The sequence below is a fragment of the Euprymna scolopes genome, chromosome 10, assembly GCF_053919585.1.
Source record: "Euprymna scolopes isolate OS-2025 chromosome 10, ASM5391958v1, whole genome shotgun sequence".
Taxonomy (NCBI): domain Eukaryota; kingdom Metazoa; phylum Mollusca; class Cephalopoda; order Sepiida; family Sepiolidae; genus Euprymna; species Euprymna scolopes.
In genome coordinates this window covers 21,588,982-21,608,597 of record NC_136491.1, presented here as the reverse complement: position 1 = coordinate 21,608,597, position 19,616 = coordinate 21,588,982, and the positions used below count along the sequence as shown (strand labels likewise).

At 36.3% G+C, this 19,616-nt stretch overlaps 1 protein-coding gene across 1 annotated transcript; it reads right to left on the bottom strand.

Annotated features, from left to right (window-relative positions):
- Positions 1 to 14,244: 14,244 nt before the first annotated feature.
- Positions 14,245 to 17,979, bottom strand: LOC145286378 (uncharacterized). The gene has a single exon (XM_080135307.1). The coding sequence runs from the start codon at positions 17,977 to 17,979 to the stop codon at positions 14,245 to 14,247; it is 3,735 nt and encodes a 1,244-aa protein (XP_079991433.1).
- Between the last annotated feature and the right edge of the window lie 1,637 nt (positions 17,980 to 19,616).

Here is a 19,616-nt window from a genome sequence, read left to right as displayed (position 1 = left end):
TAACAGTGCTATAACAGTTAAAATGCAACAAGTTTGAAATGTAATAAAGTTTAAACTGTAATAAAGCTTAAAATTTACTAAAGTTTGAAATGTAATAATGTTTAAGATGTAATAAAGTTTAAAATGTAATTAAGTTTTAAATGTAATAAAGTTAGAAATTTAATAAAGTTTGAAATATGATATAATTTAAAATGTAATAACATTTTAAATGTAATAAAGTTTTAATTCTAATAAGGTTTGAAATGTAATAAAGTTTAAAATTTAATAAAGTTTAACTTGTAATAAAGCTTATAACGCAATCGAGTTTAAATGCGATTGAGCTGAAAATGTAATAAATTTCTAAAGCTAATAAAGTTATAAATTAAATAAAATTTAAAATTCAATAAGCTTAAAAATTAAATAAGTTTGTAATTTTTGGAGACGCACCCTTACTGCCAGCAACAATAAACTATTCGTTGACGTCACTTCCGTCAATAACATCACTTCCGGGTAACGAGGACCAGTTGACGAAGATACAGGGAGAGGATGGTCGTCACCAACTAGTCCAACAGTTGAGCAAAGACATTACTCAATTTACCTTTTCATGTTTTTTCGTTACTGTATTCTCCCTCATCAATTATTCAAATACAAACATCACAACACTGGTTTCGAAATTACACGAGAAAATAGCGGTTTGGCGGCGAGATAATTCAATGTTACACTAGAATAACTAAATATAACTGTCCACTTTTTTATGGAAATTATGGCTTTTCAGCTGTAAGTGAAACATATTCGTTATTCCTAAGTTAGTTATAACGAAAGCGAAATGCAACATTATATTGTGCGAATTTTGTGAAATGCCTTCTTATTTTTGGTTGACTCTTGAACACTTTTCCCCTCATTTTTTGTATAACTTGTAAACATTCTCTTTCCTCTTCCTTGCTAAAAGGCCTGGAAGCCATTTTGTTACAGTAATTTTTTGGAAAAAAAATATTCCCCCACTTTACTTTGCCTTTAAAGTTTTGTCTGCGGAAATGCCAAGTGAGACCTGACAGCCTTCACACACACACACACACACACACACACACACACACACACACACACACACACACACACACACACACACACACACACACACACACACAGGAAAGGATTTTTCTTTTTTTTTTTTTGCACCTTCAAGATTTTTCTTTTCCCAGTTTCAAAAGAAAAAAAAAATGTCGATCACCAGGGAAGGATATCCAAACTGGAGGATTTTAAGGCAATTACGCAATTACTAAGAGGTTAAATGGCTCACCAGCAAAAGATGGAAGACAGTTTTAAAGATCAAATGCAACAACAAGCACAGCGGCAACATATTGTTCCTTTGACAGAAGGAAGAATATGAAAAATTGTTACTTCAACAGAAAGATCAAGACGAGAAATTGCTACTTCAACAGAAGAGACCGAGGAACTGTTTTTAAAAGTGTTGAATAAGATTGAACACAGTAATGACAGCAACGCATTTTCCCAAAACACCATATGGAATTTCATCGATACGTTTAACTACCTAAACGAGCCGGATATGATATTTGATGCATTTTATATGAGATACGACGACTTATTCACTGTAGACTGTCAAGAGTGGAGCAATGCAAGAAATGTCCGCCTACTTCTACGTATGCTGGAAACCATATAACACAGGAAATTCGTTGACAATATACCCAGGAAGACTAGCGAGTTGGATTTCTCTGAAGCGGTCAAGATTTTATCTGAACTCTTTAGCCTGGATACGACGGTTTTAACAAGAGATAGAAGTGCTTCAACCTGGAAAAACGTGACGATTAAGACTATCTCACTTTCGCGTCTATTATTAACAAACACTGTGACGATTTTCGGCTAGCTGAATTATTAGCGGACAATTTCAATTGTTTGATTTTTGCACGGGGTATCGTCTCAGCAAAAACGCAGAGATAAGACGAAGAGTCCTATTTAGACTCTAAAGTGAACAAGGGCTCACCTTCTAGAAGTTGGCTGAGGATTACCAACATGTAGTTAGTGTAAAGAACGACTCATGAAGCATCGAGGAATCAGGCGTGCGAAAGACTAGTTTCAGACCAAAGAATTACTCTCATGGGGGGGGGGAAACGAGAGGAAAAATCAGGCACAACCAAAGAGTAGCCATCCAATCTCGAAACTTGATTCGCCCACAAGGCCGTACAACTTTTTCGGCGGATAACATCGGTCCGTTAGATGTATTTACAAAAACAAAATATGCAATTAGTGTGGTAGAAAAGGCCACAAAGCGACGCATTGCAAAAGGAACAAAAACAACAGATCCGACAAGCAAGATCTGACAGGAACATAAACATCCTTAATGAGATATTGGCTACAGTTGGACTCCAGCTCAGATATGGCCATTATCAACTTACAGACATGAAAAAGGTTGTAGAAAACAACGACGCGTAAGACGAATAAATTAGTTCGAGCAATCACAGGTGATAAAGTAAAATTTGAGGGTGAGCTGACCTTAATTGGCGCTACCAAAAAAGTGAAAGTTTATGTACATAAGACATTCAAAAACCTCTTCGGAACGGATTGGATAGAGCGATTTGAATTGTGAGACAAACATATGAACAAATTCTGCCATTGTGACGGGACACCGGACGATGCCGGGTGTCCCGTTCAGCTAGGTGAAGATAAGAATGCTTATGGCCGGGGGGGGGGCGTGCTGATACTGTGTCAAAGATTAAGACAGGCGGTTGTTCGAGAGACATGATATCTGTTTTAATGGCGGAAAAAAAGGAGATTATTCTTCTAGTTGGATCTGGTGAGAATGAGTTTTTAATTGATTCGGACAGTCTCGAGAATTGGGCTCCAAAATGTCTGCTCGGAGTCGGGGACCCGCGGTGTGTTAACTCAGAGACCACCAAGCTAGTTTGACAGATATGTTCACAAAACAATAGAGAAAGAGAAAAGAATAAGATAACAGAGTGATAGAAAAAGAAATTCACAAGAGAAGAAAGAGGGGGGGAATAGAAGATAATGGAGAAAAGGAAGGAAGATGCTTTTGATATAAACAACGATCGCCTACTCGAAAAAGAGTTAGAAGGGTTTTGGCAGTCTTTGGTCAGCGAGCGAAGCGTACACATCGGCTCTCGCCCCGCCTGGGGTGAGAGGCAGGGGCAGAAGTCTCAGTAAGGACTAACTTAAAAAGTTCTTGTTCTTAGCTAGAGAATTAACCTGAAATCTCACGTATACAACCTGCATCACGAAGCGCGGATAACGAAAACACGACGTTAAACAAATGTAGAATGATTGCAAATAATTATTTTATTTGGTTTAAACGAAAATGACCTCAGAGTTTTTTCTTTGTTTTTCGATTGCCGGCATAAGTGAAGATGCAGTTTATTTCAGGTATGCCCTGACGCCAGACGACGAAGACGCAGGCATAAAACCAGAGTGACGGCCGAAGAGGACAATGTTGCCACCCGGACTTGGGGTCATGCACGTTTAACGTGCCTTGAGCAGCGGAGGTATGTTTTCCAGGGACCAGTACGAGTCTGGTCACGCTGGAGGGGTCCACCACTAGACGACGCAGGCCCGGGACATCGTTCCCGTTACAACGTGATGCGCGTGACGCGTCCGTTACACCATAAGGTAGAAGACTCGTCTATGTGGGGAACAACGATTGAAGGACGAGTTAAAGGAAAACAAATCCAGAAGTTTTCTCATCGGGTCTTCGAAGATGTACAACAGCTGTAGCCAGATTCGAACTAAAGAAAACGTTCTACCTGTTTTCAAGAAAAAACAAAACGTCCCGTTTGCGGTAACTGAGAAAATCGATAACGAACAGGATCGGCTACAAAGGCCGGAATACTAAGCACCAGAGACCAGATACCTGTATGTGCAGATTTCTCCACGGGCCCGAATGCAGCTCTAAACGATTACCACTATCCCCTACCCACAACAGAGGAGGTATTCAACAAACTAAACAGTGGAAAAATATTTTCTAAGGTGGATTCAAGCGACGCGTATTTACAGATCACCGTCGAGGGGAATGTTCTAAATTCCTCTGCGTCAATACGCACAGGGGACTCTACAGCTTGAGAGGTTTGCTTGGGAGATTAGCTTTTGGGGTCAAGGTAGCATCTGTGATCTTCTAGCAGGTCATGGACACTATATTGGGCGGCCTAGATTTCACTTGCGCCTACTTGGACAACACCGTCATTGCCAGTAAAGTCACAGGCGAGCATCGCAAACACATACATGAGGATTTAAAAAAAATTCAAATCTTCGGTTTTGAAGTGAAAGAAGCTAAGTGTGATTTCCTCATAAACAAATGGTAGACACCTCCAATCATGAGAGGGCAGAAGCCATAAAGAACGTGCCTGGTCTCTATAATGTTTAAGCACTCCAGAGCTTTCTGGGACTGGCAACTACCAAGTCTTCATAAAGAACATGCACGACTTGCAGGCCTCACTGAACGAATTACTTAAAAAAAGAAAAGGCTGGGATTGGACGCCTGAATGTCAAGTGGCATTTGAGGAAATCAAGGATACTTTAACATCAGATCTTTTTCTTACACAATGTGATCCAAAGCTGCAAATAATAGTAGGGACCGTCGCAAGCTCATATGGTGTTGGAGCTTGTATACTTCAAATAATACCCGATATTACCAAACACTCGATCGCCCATGCATCCAGAACGCTACTACCAGCCGATCGAAAAGGGGGCACTAAGTATCATATTTGCCGTAACGAAATTTCATAGATACTTACATGGCAGAAATTTTATGCTGCAAACTAACAGTAAGCTGTTGCTTACGATCTTCGGATCTCCACATATACTGCTAATAGACTGCTGAGCTGGGTACACTTTACTAAATTATAATTTTTCACTGGAGTACTTATCATCAAAACAAATTAGCCATGCTGATTGCCTATCCATACTAATACCTATGAAAATGGAACCATTTGAGGATTCCATCATTGCTGCTCTTCGACTGCAAAATAAAAACAATGATAGGCAACACAATTAGAAAGCTTCCGGTATCCCTACCTGAAATTAAAGGAGAAGCAGATGAGGATGATTTTATCTGCGACATCAAAAACAAGATCGCCATGAAGGACGATAATGTTCCTGAATTATTCTTGCTTTGCGACGAGATCTTACTCTATTGCGAAAGAGTGATGATTCCAAAAAGTCCCCAGAAACGAATTATACGGAATTTTCACACAGGTCACCTTGGAAAAAACAAATAAAGAGCTTAATGCGAAACTACGTCTACTGGTCTAACATGAACAAAGGCATCGTGGAGAAGATGGATTCTTGCGCCCTAGATGCAAAAGCACTACCGATTATATTCAAAACCAGGCCGAAGCTGTTCTCTAAAATTCATATCGACTTTGCAGATCTGCTCGACGATCACTATTATATAATTATAGTCGATAGCTACATCGAAGTGACCTGAGGTATTAAGGTGCAAAAGACCGACAACAATAAATTGGGGCAACAATAAATTTCCTACATGAACTGTTTGCTCGATTCGGTGTAGTAGACTGCATAGTGAGCGACAGTGAAACTCAGTTCACGTCTGCAGAGTACAAAAGTTTTTGCAACACATTCCAAATTAAATACATCACCACTCCTCAATATCCCCCTCGATCAAAAGGACAAACGAAACGCTTTATGGACAATCTCAAAAGAAACCCTGAAGAAGGCTCAAAGTACCCCAACAGATGAATCCCTCCAACAATTCCTACACGTATATAGAATTAAACCTAATCCTAACATCCCAACAGCGGCTTCATCGGCGGAAACTATGTTTGCACGGAAGGTGAGATCCGTTTTTGACAAATTCGTACCAAAACAGTCAAGACCACAAGTGACCACTTGCGTAACGAGTAAACGTTTCATGCTAGGAGAAAGTTCTCTTCAAAAGTTAAAAAAATAACACCGCATTCAGGGATGTGGGTACGATCAATAAGAGAGGCGGTGATATGGTATATATATATATATATATATATATATATATATATATATATATATATATATCGTGCAAGGACCGAAACATACCCATAAACGTCACCAGAACCAGTTAAGATGTCGCGCGGATGATGCCAGCGATACACTACCGTTGGGGGAAGAACCGATCGACACTATTTTCGAGACATTTGATCTCAAAGCTCCCAAAACAACACCTGAACTACGAGGTTGGTTCGGAAAAAAAAGGTCACCGATCCACTAATAATCGCTCCTAAACGAAAGAAGTATTAATAGCTTTTACGAACAAAAAGCTTGCAAGAGGGTGTTAGGAACGCACGCCTACTGCCTGGGAACATTGAACTATTCTATGACGTCACTGCCGTCCATGACGTCACTTCCGAGTTACGCGAAGAGGATGGTCGTCACCAACTAGTCCAGCAGTTGAACAAAGATATTGCTCAATTTACCTTTTTCATGTGTCTTCGTTAATACATATTTGATTACATATTTATTACATTTTACACTTTAGTACATTTAAAACTGTATTACATTTTAAACAAAACTGCATTCTAAAACTTTGTTATATTTCCACCTATATTATATTTCATACTTTATTACATTTAAAACATTATTATATTTTAAAGTTTATTACATTTAAAATGTTAGTACATTATTAACTTTATTACATTTTAAACAATATTACAATTAAACTTAATTATATTTTAAACTTTTTACATTTAAAACTTTATTACATTTTAAACTTTATCATATTTTAAACCTTATTACATTTTAAACTTCATTACATTTTAAAACTTTATATATTTTAAACTTATTACATTTAAAACTTTATGATATGTTGAACTGTATAATATTTAAAAAAATGACATTAATAACTTTCTAATATTTAAACTTTTTTTTACATTTTTACTTTATTACATTTAAAACCTTATTACATTTTAAACTTTTTTACACAGGCATCACTACATAATCAAAGCCAAGAGGCCACTCGAGGATAAGGGTTAAAGAGTGTACAGTAGAAATTGGACAATATAGTAATCAATTCGGTTAATTTGCTAACTTATATCGAACGGCTCATCAAGAACTTGTTTACGTTAGACTTGAAGAAAACCATATTGTAGTCAGCCGGAAAGCAGGAAAACGGAAGACAATTCCACAGGCGTGCAGTTCTAAGAAAGAAGCTTTGTTCATGAAATCTACGTTTAGGTTTAGGCACAGATAAAGAGTGGGGGGAATTATTGATAGTGTTTATAGCTAGACGAGTGTTTCTTGTGAAAGTTTTGCGAGGGGGGACCATAGACTGAAGCTCAGTCGAACACTTTCCATGAAAATAACGATACATCAGAGACAAACTCGCAACATCTCTTCTGTGAGATAGAGGTTGCAGGGAAGAGAAAAGGACATTTCCATCGAAGCTACGAAGTCTATTTTGAACTCTATCAAGGCAGGATAAGTCCTTTCTAGCAGCCCCTGCCCAGATGTGGCAACAGTATTGCATCCTTGGACGTACCTAGCTCTTATATAGATAGAGAATTGCATCAGCAGTGAGATATCTACTGGGTTGATAGAAAGATCCCACCATTTTTCCAGTGGCCTTGGCAACAGATTTGATGTAGGTGTTCCATTTAAGATCAGAAGTAACGTTCAAGCCCAGAAGCTTTTCAAAACTTGAAACCTCCTGAAGACGAGAGCCATTCTTTTCAATTGATGCCAGATGTGGATCAGAATGTTAATGATGTAAAGAGAGAAGCTTGGTTTTAGAAGCATTAAAAGTAACCAACCACTCCTTTCCCCATTGTACCACGTGCTCAAGATCAGAGGAGAGAAAATTAGAGAGAACTTGGTCGTTTACTGTCTTAGATGTGCTCCCATAAATAGTAGTGTCATCAGCATAAATGTCTACAAATGATGTAAGGATGTGATATGGAAGGCCATTAATGTAGACCAGGAATAGAATTGGGCCCAGGATGGACCCCTGAGGGGCTCCAGCATTAATACTGTGAGCTTCTGATTTTTACCCCTCAACTACTACTCTTATAAACCTATCAGAAAGAAATGATTTAATAATTGAGAAGACATTTCCAGCTATACCATAGCTACAGATCTTGTTAAGTAAACTTTTATGCCATACCCTATCAAAGGCCTTAGATATGTCAAGAGCAATTGCCCTAGAAAGGTTGCCTCCGTCTAGAGATTTGCTAATCCTATGAGATATAACTGTAAGCACATCTGCTGTAGATCAAGCAGGATGGAAACCATATTGAGTGTCACTAAGAAGGTTATTTTTGTTGAGATGGGTGATTACTTCTGTATTTAACACAGATTCCAGCAACTTACTCATGACGCACAGGAGACTTATTGGCCTGTACTGAGAAGGGGATGAGCGATCACCTGAATTCTTAAATACAGGACATACTGATGAGATTTTCCAGGGTGATGGAAAGCTATTCTCCTTAAGACAACGTTTAAACAGTTTTTTAAGTATGGGCGCTATTTCTGGTTGAGGTTTTTTGAGTACTATAATTGGAATACCGCCAGGGCCTGTTGCTTTACTGGAATCAAGGTTTTTGATTAGCTTGGCAACATCACGTACAGATATGCGTATATCACACAGCGTGTTTTCTGATACAGGAGGAAATATTGGGGATTGGCTGCCTTGGTCGCAAAGGGTAGAATTTGCTGCAAAGTTCTTGGCAAAGAGTTTGGCTTTGTCTGATGCTGACGAGATTACCTCAGGTCCATTGATGATAGTTGGGATAGAGCACACGCTTCTGTTCAGGATTCTGTTTGCTATTTGTCAAAACTGGTGGGAACCAAGCCGCTGCTCAGCTACTTTAGACTTGACGGACTGAGCATACAACTCTCTTGCGTTCTTTATTACTTTCTTACAATGGTTGCTGGCAGTTCTGAAAGCGGCTTTAGTTTCCATACATCTATTACGTTGGAAGCAGGGGAAAAAGTAATTTTTGTGCGCAATGGCAGCAGCACATTCTGGAGAGAACCATGGCTGGCTATTAGGTTTTTGCTGAAACTTTTTCGAGGGTATGAAACGGTCTATACCTACAATTAACCATTCCGTCAGGTCTGATACTATAGAGGACACATCCTTTTTAAACATGGAACGCAGAGGTAGATCCGATATAAATGTACGGAAGCTATCTCAGTCAGCCTTAGTGTATCGATATACTGTACGATGGAGAGGTACGTCTGGGGACTTATTACATTTCCTTTCTATCTTAATTAATACAACAGAGTGGTCGGAAGATCCAAGAGGAGACAGAACAGAAACTGTACATAGTTCAGGGCACGTTGTGAGAAAAAGGTCTAGTAGACTCGCATACTGGCCGTCATTGTCGGGCACACGGGTGGGTTCGTGAACAATCTGAGTGAGGTCATAAGCAATGGAGAAATCATGGCAGAACCTCCCCTCATCATCGGTCTTGTTTGAGTAGGTCAACCATTCCACGTTGTAAACGTTGAAGTCTCCATATACGTGAATGTTAGCTTTATTACATTTTTTACTTTATTACATTTTAAACTTAATTACATTTTAAAATTAATTACATTTTAAAACTTTATTACATTTTAATCTTCATTATATTTTCAAATTTATTAAATTTTTAACTTTATTATATTTCAAACTTTATTACATTTTAAAACTTTATTATATTTAAAACTTTATTGCATTTTAGACTTTATCACATTTTAAACTATATTACATTTTAAACTTTGTTACATTTTAAACTTTATTACATTTTAAACTTTATTACATTTTAAACTTTATTACATTTTAAACTTTATTACAGTTTTTGTTTTATTACATTTTAAATTTATATTACATTTACCTTTCTTTGTTTTAAACTTAATTTCATTTTCAACTTTATTATATTTTCAACTTCATTATATGTAAACTTTATTACATTTTCAAATTTATTATATTTTAAACTTTATTAAATTTCAAACTTTATTATATTTAAAAAGTTTGTTACAATTAAACCTTATTACATTGTAAACTTTATTACATTGTTAACTTAATCGCATTTTAAACTTTATTACATTTTTTGCTTTATTACATTTTAAACTTATATTACATTGACCTTTTTATATTTTAAACTTAATTACATTTCAACTTTATTATATTTTAAACTTTATTATATGAAAACTTTATAACATTTTAAACTTCATTACATTTTAAACTTTATTATATTTTCAAACTTTATAATATTTTAAAACTTTATTACATTTAAAACTTTATAACATTTTAAACTTTATTATATTTAAAACTTAATTACATTTTGAATCTTTTTTACATTTTAAACTTTATTAAATTTTAAAAATTTATTACATTTTAAAACTATTGTGTCCGCACAATAATTAACAAGAACACGGAAAGTAAAGGTATGCAATAATATATTAGGAAGAAAAGTTATATACAAATTTACATGTCTTCAGTTGGATATATTCCGGCAGGTGGCGTGTTGCATGTCTTACTGGTGGCAGCATACGCGTCTTGCCTATTTGACAGTCATTGCCGGACTATCCCGGTATTGGTGATTGATACCTTTATATATCCCACTCAGCCTCCTATGTTGATTAGTAGGCGTCTTCACAACACCCCCTCCCAAGCTTTGAAGTCGTTTAGATTTCAATATCTTTTCCTCTTGGGGTTCATTATAATTGGTTCTGTAAACTTTCTCTTCCTTCCCGATCTTCTCGGTTCGGGCATGGTTTAAGGTGGTTCGATACCAAACGTTTCGTATAGTATATCAATTGGATCTTCCTTTTCATCCGGTTTGTCATGTTCGTTGTCTTTTATATGACGTTTTCTCAATTGATTTTGATGTCTTTTGTGTATCCCTTTTGGGCCTTTTATCACGGAGATCAAGTCGCCGATCCGTTTATCTACCGTACCAAACTCCCAATATGAAATATTATTTTTCATACATTTAAAATATACACAATCACCAGGTTTAAACCTTTTACGTGATGTGTGCGTAGTTTTATGGACGATTGCTTGCTTTGGTATTAATTCATCAAATGGTCATTTTATTTGCTATATGAGATTCTGAAAGGTTTTTTAATCTTCCTAATGTACGCCACTCCTGCTTTTTCTATATCCCTGGAATCTTTTTTAGTGATACTGCCCTTTGGCAATCTTCTGCTAATTTCTGCAATGTCAGGCGTCGTTCTGTCTCTAATGTTGAGAGAACGAGTCTTCGGATCTCTGAATTTTTTGTGGATACTAGACCCTGTGCAAAGATTAAGCATTTGAAATCGTTCACCGTGAGTTCCGATAATTTGAAGTTGTCACAGTTTTTGTTTACTACTGATGCGTATGTCAGGTAGTCCTGCTCATCAGTTTTCTTAAGATTCATACATGACTATCCCTTGTGGAAAAGAGACATGTTCGGTCCGAATAACTCCTTAAGAAGCTTTACGGTCTCAGCGAAATCTAACTGATTCGTTCTCCTTGGCAATATGAAATCAACAAATTTGCAATGTTCACTGGTACTAAGCTTTCGAAATAATAAACTTACTTTCTTTCCCTTTGGCCAGTTTTCGCAGTCTGTTTCAAAAATATCTTCATAGTTCTTGAAGTATGCATCAAAAGTTTTATCCTCTTCCGGTACGTATGTGAACACATCCATGCTGTTAACAATCGTTGTGTTGGAGAAGGTTGTATTACTTTCTTGTATGGAATTAGCTGTTTATCTTTCTAATAGTTCTTTCTGTTCAAGTTGCATCTGCACGAACCTTTCTTCCTGCCTTTCTAGGCATTTTATGAGTCGTTCATTTTGTCTTTCGTCTCTTTCTGTTCTTTTTGTAAGATCTACTGATTCTGCATGGACTGTGTTATTATTTTAGCAAATTCCTCCATCTCGTTTTTTTATTCCAAAGATTAGGGAAATCAGTCTATTTTACTAATTCACTTTTTACAATAACTACGAACAACCGTTTTTTAAGTTCGCTTTTTTTTGTTTGTGTCAACCGAATTCCATCGATATATTATTTTTTTGCGCTGACCCTTTCTTTTTCCCTTTTTCTATTGAGGGATAAAAAAATGTATTTTATTTTTTCTCTTAGTCCGTTAAGCTTTGATTATGTACAAGAAAAATCCTTTCTTAGTACAGCTAAAAAAATATATCACTTTCCTCCTTCAAGACAATTTGCATTAATTTGTTCACGGTGTACTAGCGAAAACACCTTTTTTTTTCTTTGACTTTCGTAGTTACTTTGAAATGGTCACTTTTCTCTTTCAAGGCAATTTGCATAATTTAGTTCACGATATACTAGCGAAACCTTTTTTTTCTTTGACTTTCGTAGTCACTTTGAAATGGTTATTGGTATTTTGCTTTCAAGTATCTAATGTTTGAATAACTCGCTCGACAATTTTGTAGTTGCTTTCGTTTGTTTTTCTTTTGTTTTGAGTAAATCTTCGCTCGACAAATTTTTGAAGTTACTTTCGTTTGTTTTTCTTTTGTTTTTGTTTTTTCGACCGTGATAACTTTCAACGTAAACTATTTTTCGAATACTGTCGCTGTGTCTACAGTGAATTCTTATTGGGATTTCCCAAACGTTTGAGGTAACAAAGTAATGTGACGACGTCAAGAAGAAAGGAAAAACAAACACAGAGTTAAATGTTATAAAAAAACTGTATTTACAAAAAGGGAAAATAAAGGTGTTGCAAACAATTGGGTTTGCGGGAAACTTATCTCACAGATGTGATGTGTCCGTTTATCAATTAAATCTTTCCTGTGTCCTTAGTTGGTATGAAAGAGAAAAGGTGCGGCCTTGGTCTATGCTGCTATTACGGCTTGGACTCCATGTGCGTCCCGTATTTCTGGTGGCGGAGAGCTGGCGAAATGGATGTACTCGCAATCAGGTCCCAACCGCAAAAGAGACCGAAAGTTCGAAGGGGCCGCGCAAATAGGGGTCGGGGAGGAAACTAGAATGGCAGCCCGTGATTGGTTGTTTTTCATCCAATCACAGGGCACTACACTAGTGACTCCGTAATAATTCCAATATTCTCCCCCAAAACAAAATTGCAATATGAAATCATTGCAACATAATTCTCTGCAGTTACAGGTCCTTATGCTTTTAAGCTGGAGGTTCATAGCAGGCTTATTGTAAGGCAACTATCCCATAATGAAAGGTCGCAGAAACTTGGATTTGCCTCCCTTTGAAGGCAAATACGGCCCATAGTAAAGTTCATAGGAAAATTGATTTTTTTTTTTTTTTTAAGGCAAACATAGCCAATAATAAAGTTCATAGAAAAATTGATTTTTTTTTTCTTGAAGGCAACCATAGCCAATAAAAAGGTTCATAGGAAAATTGATTTTTTTCTTTTGAAGTCAAACATAGCCAATAATAAAGTCCACAGGAAAAATAGATTTTTTTTGGAAGGCAAACATAGCCAATAATAAAGTTCACAGGAAAATTGATTTTTTTAAGGCAAACATAGCCAATAATAAGGTCCACAGGAAAAATAGATTTTTTTTTAAGGCAAACATAGCCAATAATAAAGTTCACAGGAAAATTGATTTTTTTTTTTTTTGAGGGCAAACATAGTTCACAGGAAAATTGATTTTTTTTTTTTTAAGGCAAACATAGCCAATAATAAAGTTCACAGGAAAATTGATTTTTTTTTTTTTTGAAGGCAAACATAGCCAATAATAAAGTTCACAGGAAAATTGATTTTTTTTTTTTTGAAGGCAAACATAGCCAATAATAAAGTTCACAGGAAAATTGATTTTTTTTTTTTTAAGGCAAACATAGCCAATAATAAAGTTCACAGGAAAATTGATTTTTTTTTTTTTGAAGGCAAACATAGCCAATAATAAAGTTCTCAGGAAAATTGATTTTTTGAAGGCAAACAAAGCCTATAATAAAGTTCACAGGAAAATTGATTTTTTTTTTTTTTAAAGGCAAACACAGCCAATAATAAAGTTCACAGGAAAATTGATTTTTTTTTTTCTTGAAGGCAAAAATAGCCAATAATAAAGTTCACAGGAAAAAGATTTTTTTTTTGAAGGCCAAACATACTAGAATATAGAAGAGGTGAAGATTGTATTCACAAAGAGCTTAAAGGTTTGAAAGAAGTGAGTGTAGTGATTTATTTTGTATGTAAAGAATTCTCATTTTGGTGCACCAATAGGACTATAGAAATTTCATCCCTTCAATAATAAGGTAGGATATCATTAACAGTTATTATTTTTTCTTCTTTTTACAATAAGTACCTATAAGCTAAGGTATGTGAAGATTGTTTTAGATAAACTGAATTTAATAGTATATATAGGGGTTAGTAAGAGAGTTTTTACTACCTTTTAAATTTTTAGTCCTTTTAGGACGTTGTTTCATTGGAACAGATGAGCTATTAGTATTTGGTACATCATTAGGAGATTTTGAATTTGCAGCATCAACTACTCTCTTGGAGTCTGGAACAATTCCAGGATGGTGTGCGTGAGTTAAAGATAATTCCAGAGGATACAGGAGCTTGATGGAATGGACCTGAACCGACCCGTCACCTCTTTTAACTTTTACAGAACGAATTTTTTTGTCGTCACCAACAATTAATTCCAAAACTCTTCCCAGCAACCAAAATGGTCTAGCCTTGGCAGGATTTTTAACAAGAACCACATCATCAACCTTGATACGATTGTGAAAATTGACCTCGTGCAAATCTTTACATTGCTCCCTCAAACTCAACAAATAGTCTTGATACCAAAGCTCACGGAATCTAGTTAGCATAGAATCCCGTGCTTCAATGGATTTTACTACATTTAATCTTGAAGGAGGGTCAGATTTCCAAACATTCTGGTCATCTAATTTTAGTACAAGTCCTAAATTGGCATTAGGACGAAGAAAACAGTTGGGGGTTATTATTTCGAGGTCTGAATCCGAAGAACACCTGTAAGTGAGAGGTCTTTGATTTATGGCATTTTGAATATCCGAAATTATAGTAAGGAGATCAAAATATTTAATTCGAGATCGCCCAATTGTTTTATACAAACAAGATTTAATGGTTCTGATCATGCGTTCCCATGTGCTCCCCACCCAAGCAGCATATAAAGGTATTCTGATATGCTTAATATTATACACTTGGAAGTGTTCATTAAATTCAGAGGAGGCAAAAACTTCCTCTATAAGGTTACAACCAGCTATAAAGGATCTGGCATTATCGCTGTAAATATGAGATGGGATTCCATGCATATTTGTAAATCTGATCAGAGCCAGGATAAACGAGTGAGTGCTCATATCTTTAACTAATTCTATGTGTACTGCTCTAATGTTTAGGCAAGTAAATATAAGCATATACATTTTACTTACACCTTCATCACCTTTCACCCAAACATGTCCCGTATAGTCAATCCCAGTGTGTAAAAATGGTTTAATGAGATTCACACGATGTTTGGGAAGATTTGTAACCTTAGGATACTTAAACGCAAGGCTATTAAATTTTTTGCACAAGATGCACTTTGAAAGTACTTTTTTGACGGCTTGTCTTGCCTTGGGTATCCAAAACCCTGAAAGGCGGATTTTAGTTAGGGTTGATTGAATTCCCAGATGTTTACATCTTTTGTGGTATTCTACGATGATAAGTTCAGTTAAATCATGATCCTTAGCCAATAAGACAGGATTGATAACTTCATAATCATAAGTAGTGACTTTACCTATTCTACCTTTAGTTCTGATGATTCCACTTTCATCTAAGAATAAATTTAAATTTTTTACTGATTCAGGTACTTCTTTACCTTGAGGCGATTGCAGGTAAGCAAATTCTGTAGGAAAGCTTTGTTGTTGCATTACCTTAAGTAAATAAATTTTAGCACAGTTGCTGGGATCTAGGTCTATATGTTTGATTTTATTTCTAACCTTAAATATGTTGGTAGTAACGTTAAGTAATCTATTGAGATCTGAGTATCTACCAAAGGGTACCACCGGTTGAGGCTCAACATTAACTACAGTGTAATTTAATGACGTAGGCTGTATAATAGATTTATTCTTTAAGCTTAGGCACTGAAGTTCACTTGATGGCCATTCTATGGGACTTTTACTAAGCCATTCAGGACCCGAAGTCCAGCGGCTTAAATTCTGCTGAAATTTTTCAAAGGTTACTCCTCTTGTGAGCAAGTCGGCAGGATTTTGATCTGTAGGAACGTATCTGAATTTTACAGTTAACGATCTTTTTTCTTTTAGTTCCTCAGTCATTTGTTGGATGTCTTTTAGTCTGTTTCTTACAAACAGGTTTTTAGTTTTGATGTTGTCAGACAAAAGCCATGACAGCACAACCTGTGCATCAACAGATATAACGATATCTCTGATCTCAATTTGGGAGTAGGCTTTCAACAAAGGTAATAAGCACTTGATGGCCAAAAACACAGCCAACAATTCCAGCGTAGGTAAACTTTTGGGCTTCATAGGAGCCACCTTAGCTTTGGAAAATAACAAATGGGACTTGCCATTTTGTGCACTATAAACTACAAACCCATATGCCCCTTTAGAGGCATTACAAAATATAAACAAATCGGCTGGGTTGGCTTCACTGATTACAAATCTAGGGAACTGCAGTGAATCCAGCTTGGAAAGGTCCCGTGATAAAGCAGACCATAAAGCCTGGTATTCCTCGGGCACAACATCATCCCAGTCTAATTTCTGCGACCACAAATCTCTCAAGAGCATTTTGCCTCTGATAGTAACAGGTAGACACAGAGATAGTGGGTCGAAAACCCTTGCAGTTTGAGTTAAAATACCTCTTTTAGTGGTAACTTGCTGATCAATAGATGACCTAGAAATTTGAAGTGTATCCTCTAATGTGGAATACCTGTAGCCTAAAACTTTCTCCAATTCACAGCCATGTTCTACGAGTTTCTGATCTTTTATCATTAAGGTTTTAAGTTCCTCACAATTCGTATTCCATGATCTAAGATTAAAATGACCTCTTTCCATACGATGATTGGCCGTTGTATAGAGGTTTGATAACATTTCAACAGAGTTACTTGTTTTAATCAGGTTATCCACATAGAAATTTTTCTTCAACATGTCAGAGCAGTCATCAGCAGGGAACATTCGGGCATGGTGCTTTATTATGAAATTCAAAATGAAGGGACTGGCGTTAAACCCAAAAATAATAGTGGTATATCTAAAACAAATCAGTCTATTGCCTTCCTTCATAAAAAAACAAAACCTGTTACGGTCTTCGAGAGATCCGAGTTTGATCATAAGGAAAGCCTTACGAATGTCTGCTAACATCACATATTTGTTAGATCTAAATAATAATAGTAATTCCAGCATATCTCCCATTAAATTTATGCCAGGATAAGCTGCTTCATTTAAAGAATATTTACCATTAGTCTTCAGAGAGCAGTTAAAGACAGGTCTAATCTTAGTAGTAGACTGTTCATCCATCTTGAAAACAGGCCTATGTGGTATCCAAATGTATTTTGAAAAATTCTCAGGAGCTACCTCAAAACGTTCGATGATACCCTCCTGCTCCTGTTGATGAAATATTTCAGCATAGTCATCGAGTAATTTTTGTTGCTCGAGCTTGTTTACTACTCTGTTTAGCACTGAAAGTGCAATTCTGTGATTGGAAGGTACAGACTTGATTTTGTCATCATGCCAGGGGAGTTTCACATGATACGCATTATTTTTAAATTCAATGGAATTTTCAAATTCCATAATTTTACTCTTGTCATAATTACAAGTAGCCTCGTCTTCCGATGATATACCTAGAGAATCTACATCAAACATTTTCTCTAAATTTCTTTCTACTTGACTCTCATCAAATATTTCAGCAAGGGGATCAGGGTAGCTCTTTATCGGGTTCATTACAAAATTTACCCTAATGTCTGAGCACGTAGAGTATTTGGAGACTATGGCATGATAATTGTGGAGATCCTTATTCTTAATCTTCTTAGGATTACACTGTTTATCATACAAAAAATGTTGGCAATTGCCAAACGGGGAAATGCCTGCAGGAAACTCCCATGCAGAGCCCTGCATGCAGTCTATCATTTTGATGTTCTTCATGAATTGAATCACATCAATGCCTAAAAGGCCATGTACACGAATGTAATTTTTTTTGTGCAAAAAGGCCAGGGTATAATTTAAATTAATTAAATTTTTCTTTACAGACTTAAAATTATCAAATCTTAAGTTCATATCGAATTCATCATCGATAAGAACTGGTAGAGACAAGGAACTACCCTTAGTTACCTCTATCCCCACTACAAGTTGGTTCAATTTTTTTGTTTGCGACCCTAAAAAGGTTTTTACCTCGTATTCAACTGGAGTGAGGAGAGATTTATAACACCCTAATCTTTCAATAACATTCCTGGAGAAATAGGTTCTTTGACTGCCTGTATCAAAGAGGCAGTTAAATCTATATTTTTGTTTTCCTTTAAAAACAGTAATTGCTACTATCGGCAAAATGTAGGGTTGTTCCTGCATGCTAGTGTTAGCACACACGTGCGTGGAAGCAGTTGGACTGTTTCCACCCTTATCTGTTTCATTACAAAGTGGGGTAACGTGGCCTCGGGATTTACAATGTGCACATCTCCGAGGTAATTTATTTCCTTTGCCATAGCAGTCTTCTGTTCTATGATTGGCACTTGTACAAAGGAGGCATAAGCCCATTTCTCTACACCTAGAACGTCTCGACTCAAGGGAGAAATATTTTGGACAATGGTTCATAGTGTGTCCATTGACGCTGCAAAATCTGCAATGCTTAGTAACTTTGCTAGATTTTATAGCAAAGTTTTCCAACGTTGGGACACCCTTCCTTACATTATTATTTTTATTATAATTTCCTTCCCTAGATTTGAAATTGTCTTGGTGGGAATTTGGAGTTTTTTTAAAACTGGTTTTTATCAAGGTTTTTATGACCTCATTATAACTATCAAAGATCTGATTAATTTTTGGATAGTTACTATCAACTTTTCTTATTATCTCTTTTTGAAGAGTTGGGGGTAATTTCGAAAAAATTACATGGCTAATCAGTTCGTAGCCAGGAGTGTTTTCTTCAAAAAAATCCAGACCATACGAAGTCTTTAGTTCAGCTAGGTCAGCCTTTATTTCTGACAAAAAACTTTTTATGTTAGCAAACTCTGGGTCATATTTAGGAGTATTACCCAGCAGTTGTTTAAAAATTTCATCGATAATGAGAGGAATATCCAAAAACTCCTTTCTCAATAAATTGATGGCCACTTCAAAGTTTTCATCTTCTAACGAGAGGTGAGACACTAACTGAGACGCGTAACCTGTCAAAAAACTTTTTAAAAGTGATAGTTTGGCTTTTTTTGAATGTACGGCGTCCACACAATTCTCAAATTGAGCTAGGAAATTTTTAAATTCAAATTTACCAGCTCTTATGCCACTAAATTTAGCACACTGCAACCGTGGGGCTGAAACGCACGCGGCTGCGAGTGGCATTTGTGGATTTTGTACTAGGACCGATTCTTTATTGGAAGGAGAAATATTCTCTTCCAGTTCAGTGAGCCTTTTGAATATGTTGTAAACGAACTCCGCCTGTAACTTTTCGTCTTCCAACATACCGCTATCTTCTAAATTGATATCGGCCTTTTCACAGGCTTCACTTATTCTATTATTAATTACGTCGACCTCCGTCAACCATTTGTTAATAAGAACTTCTT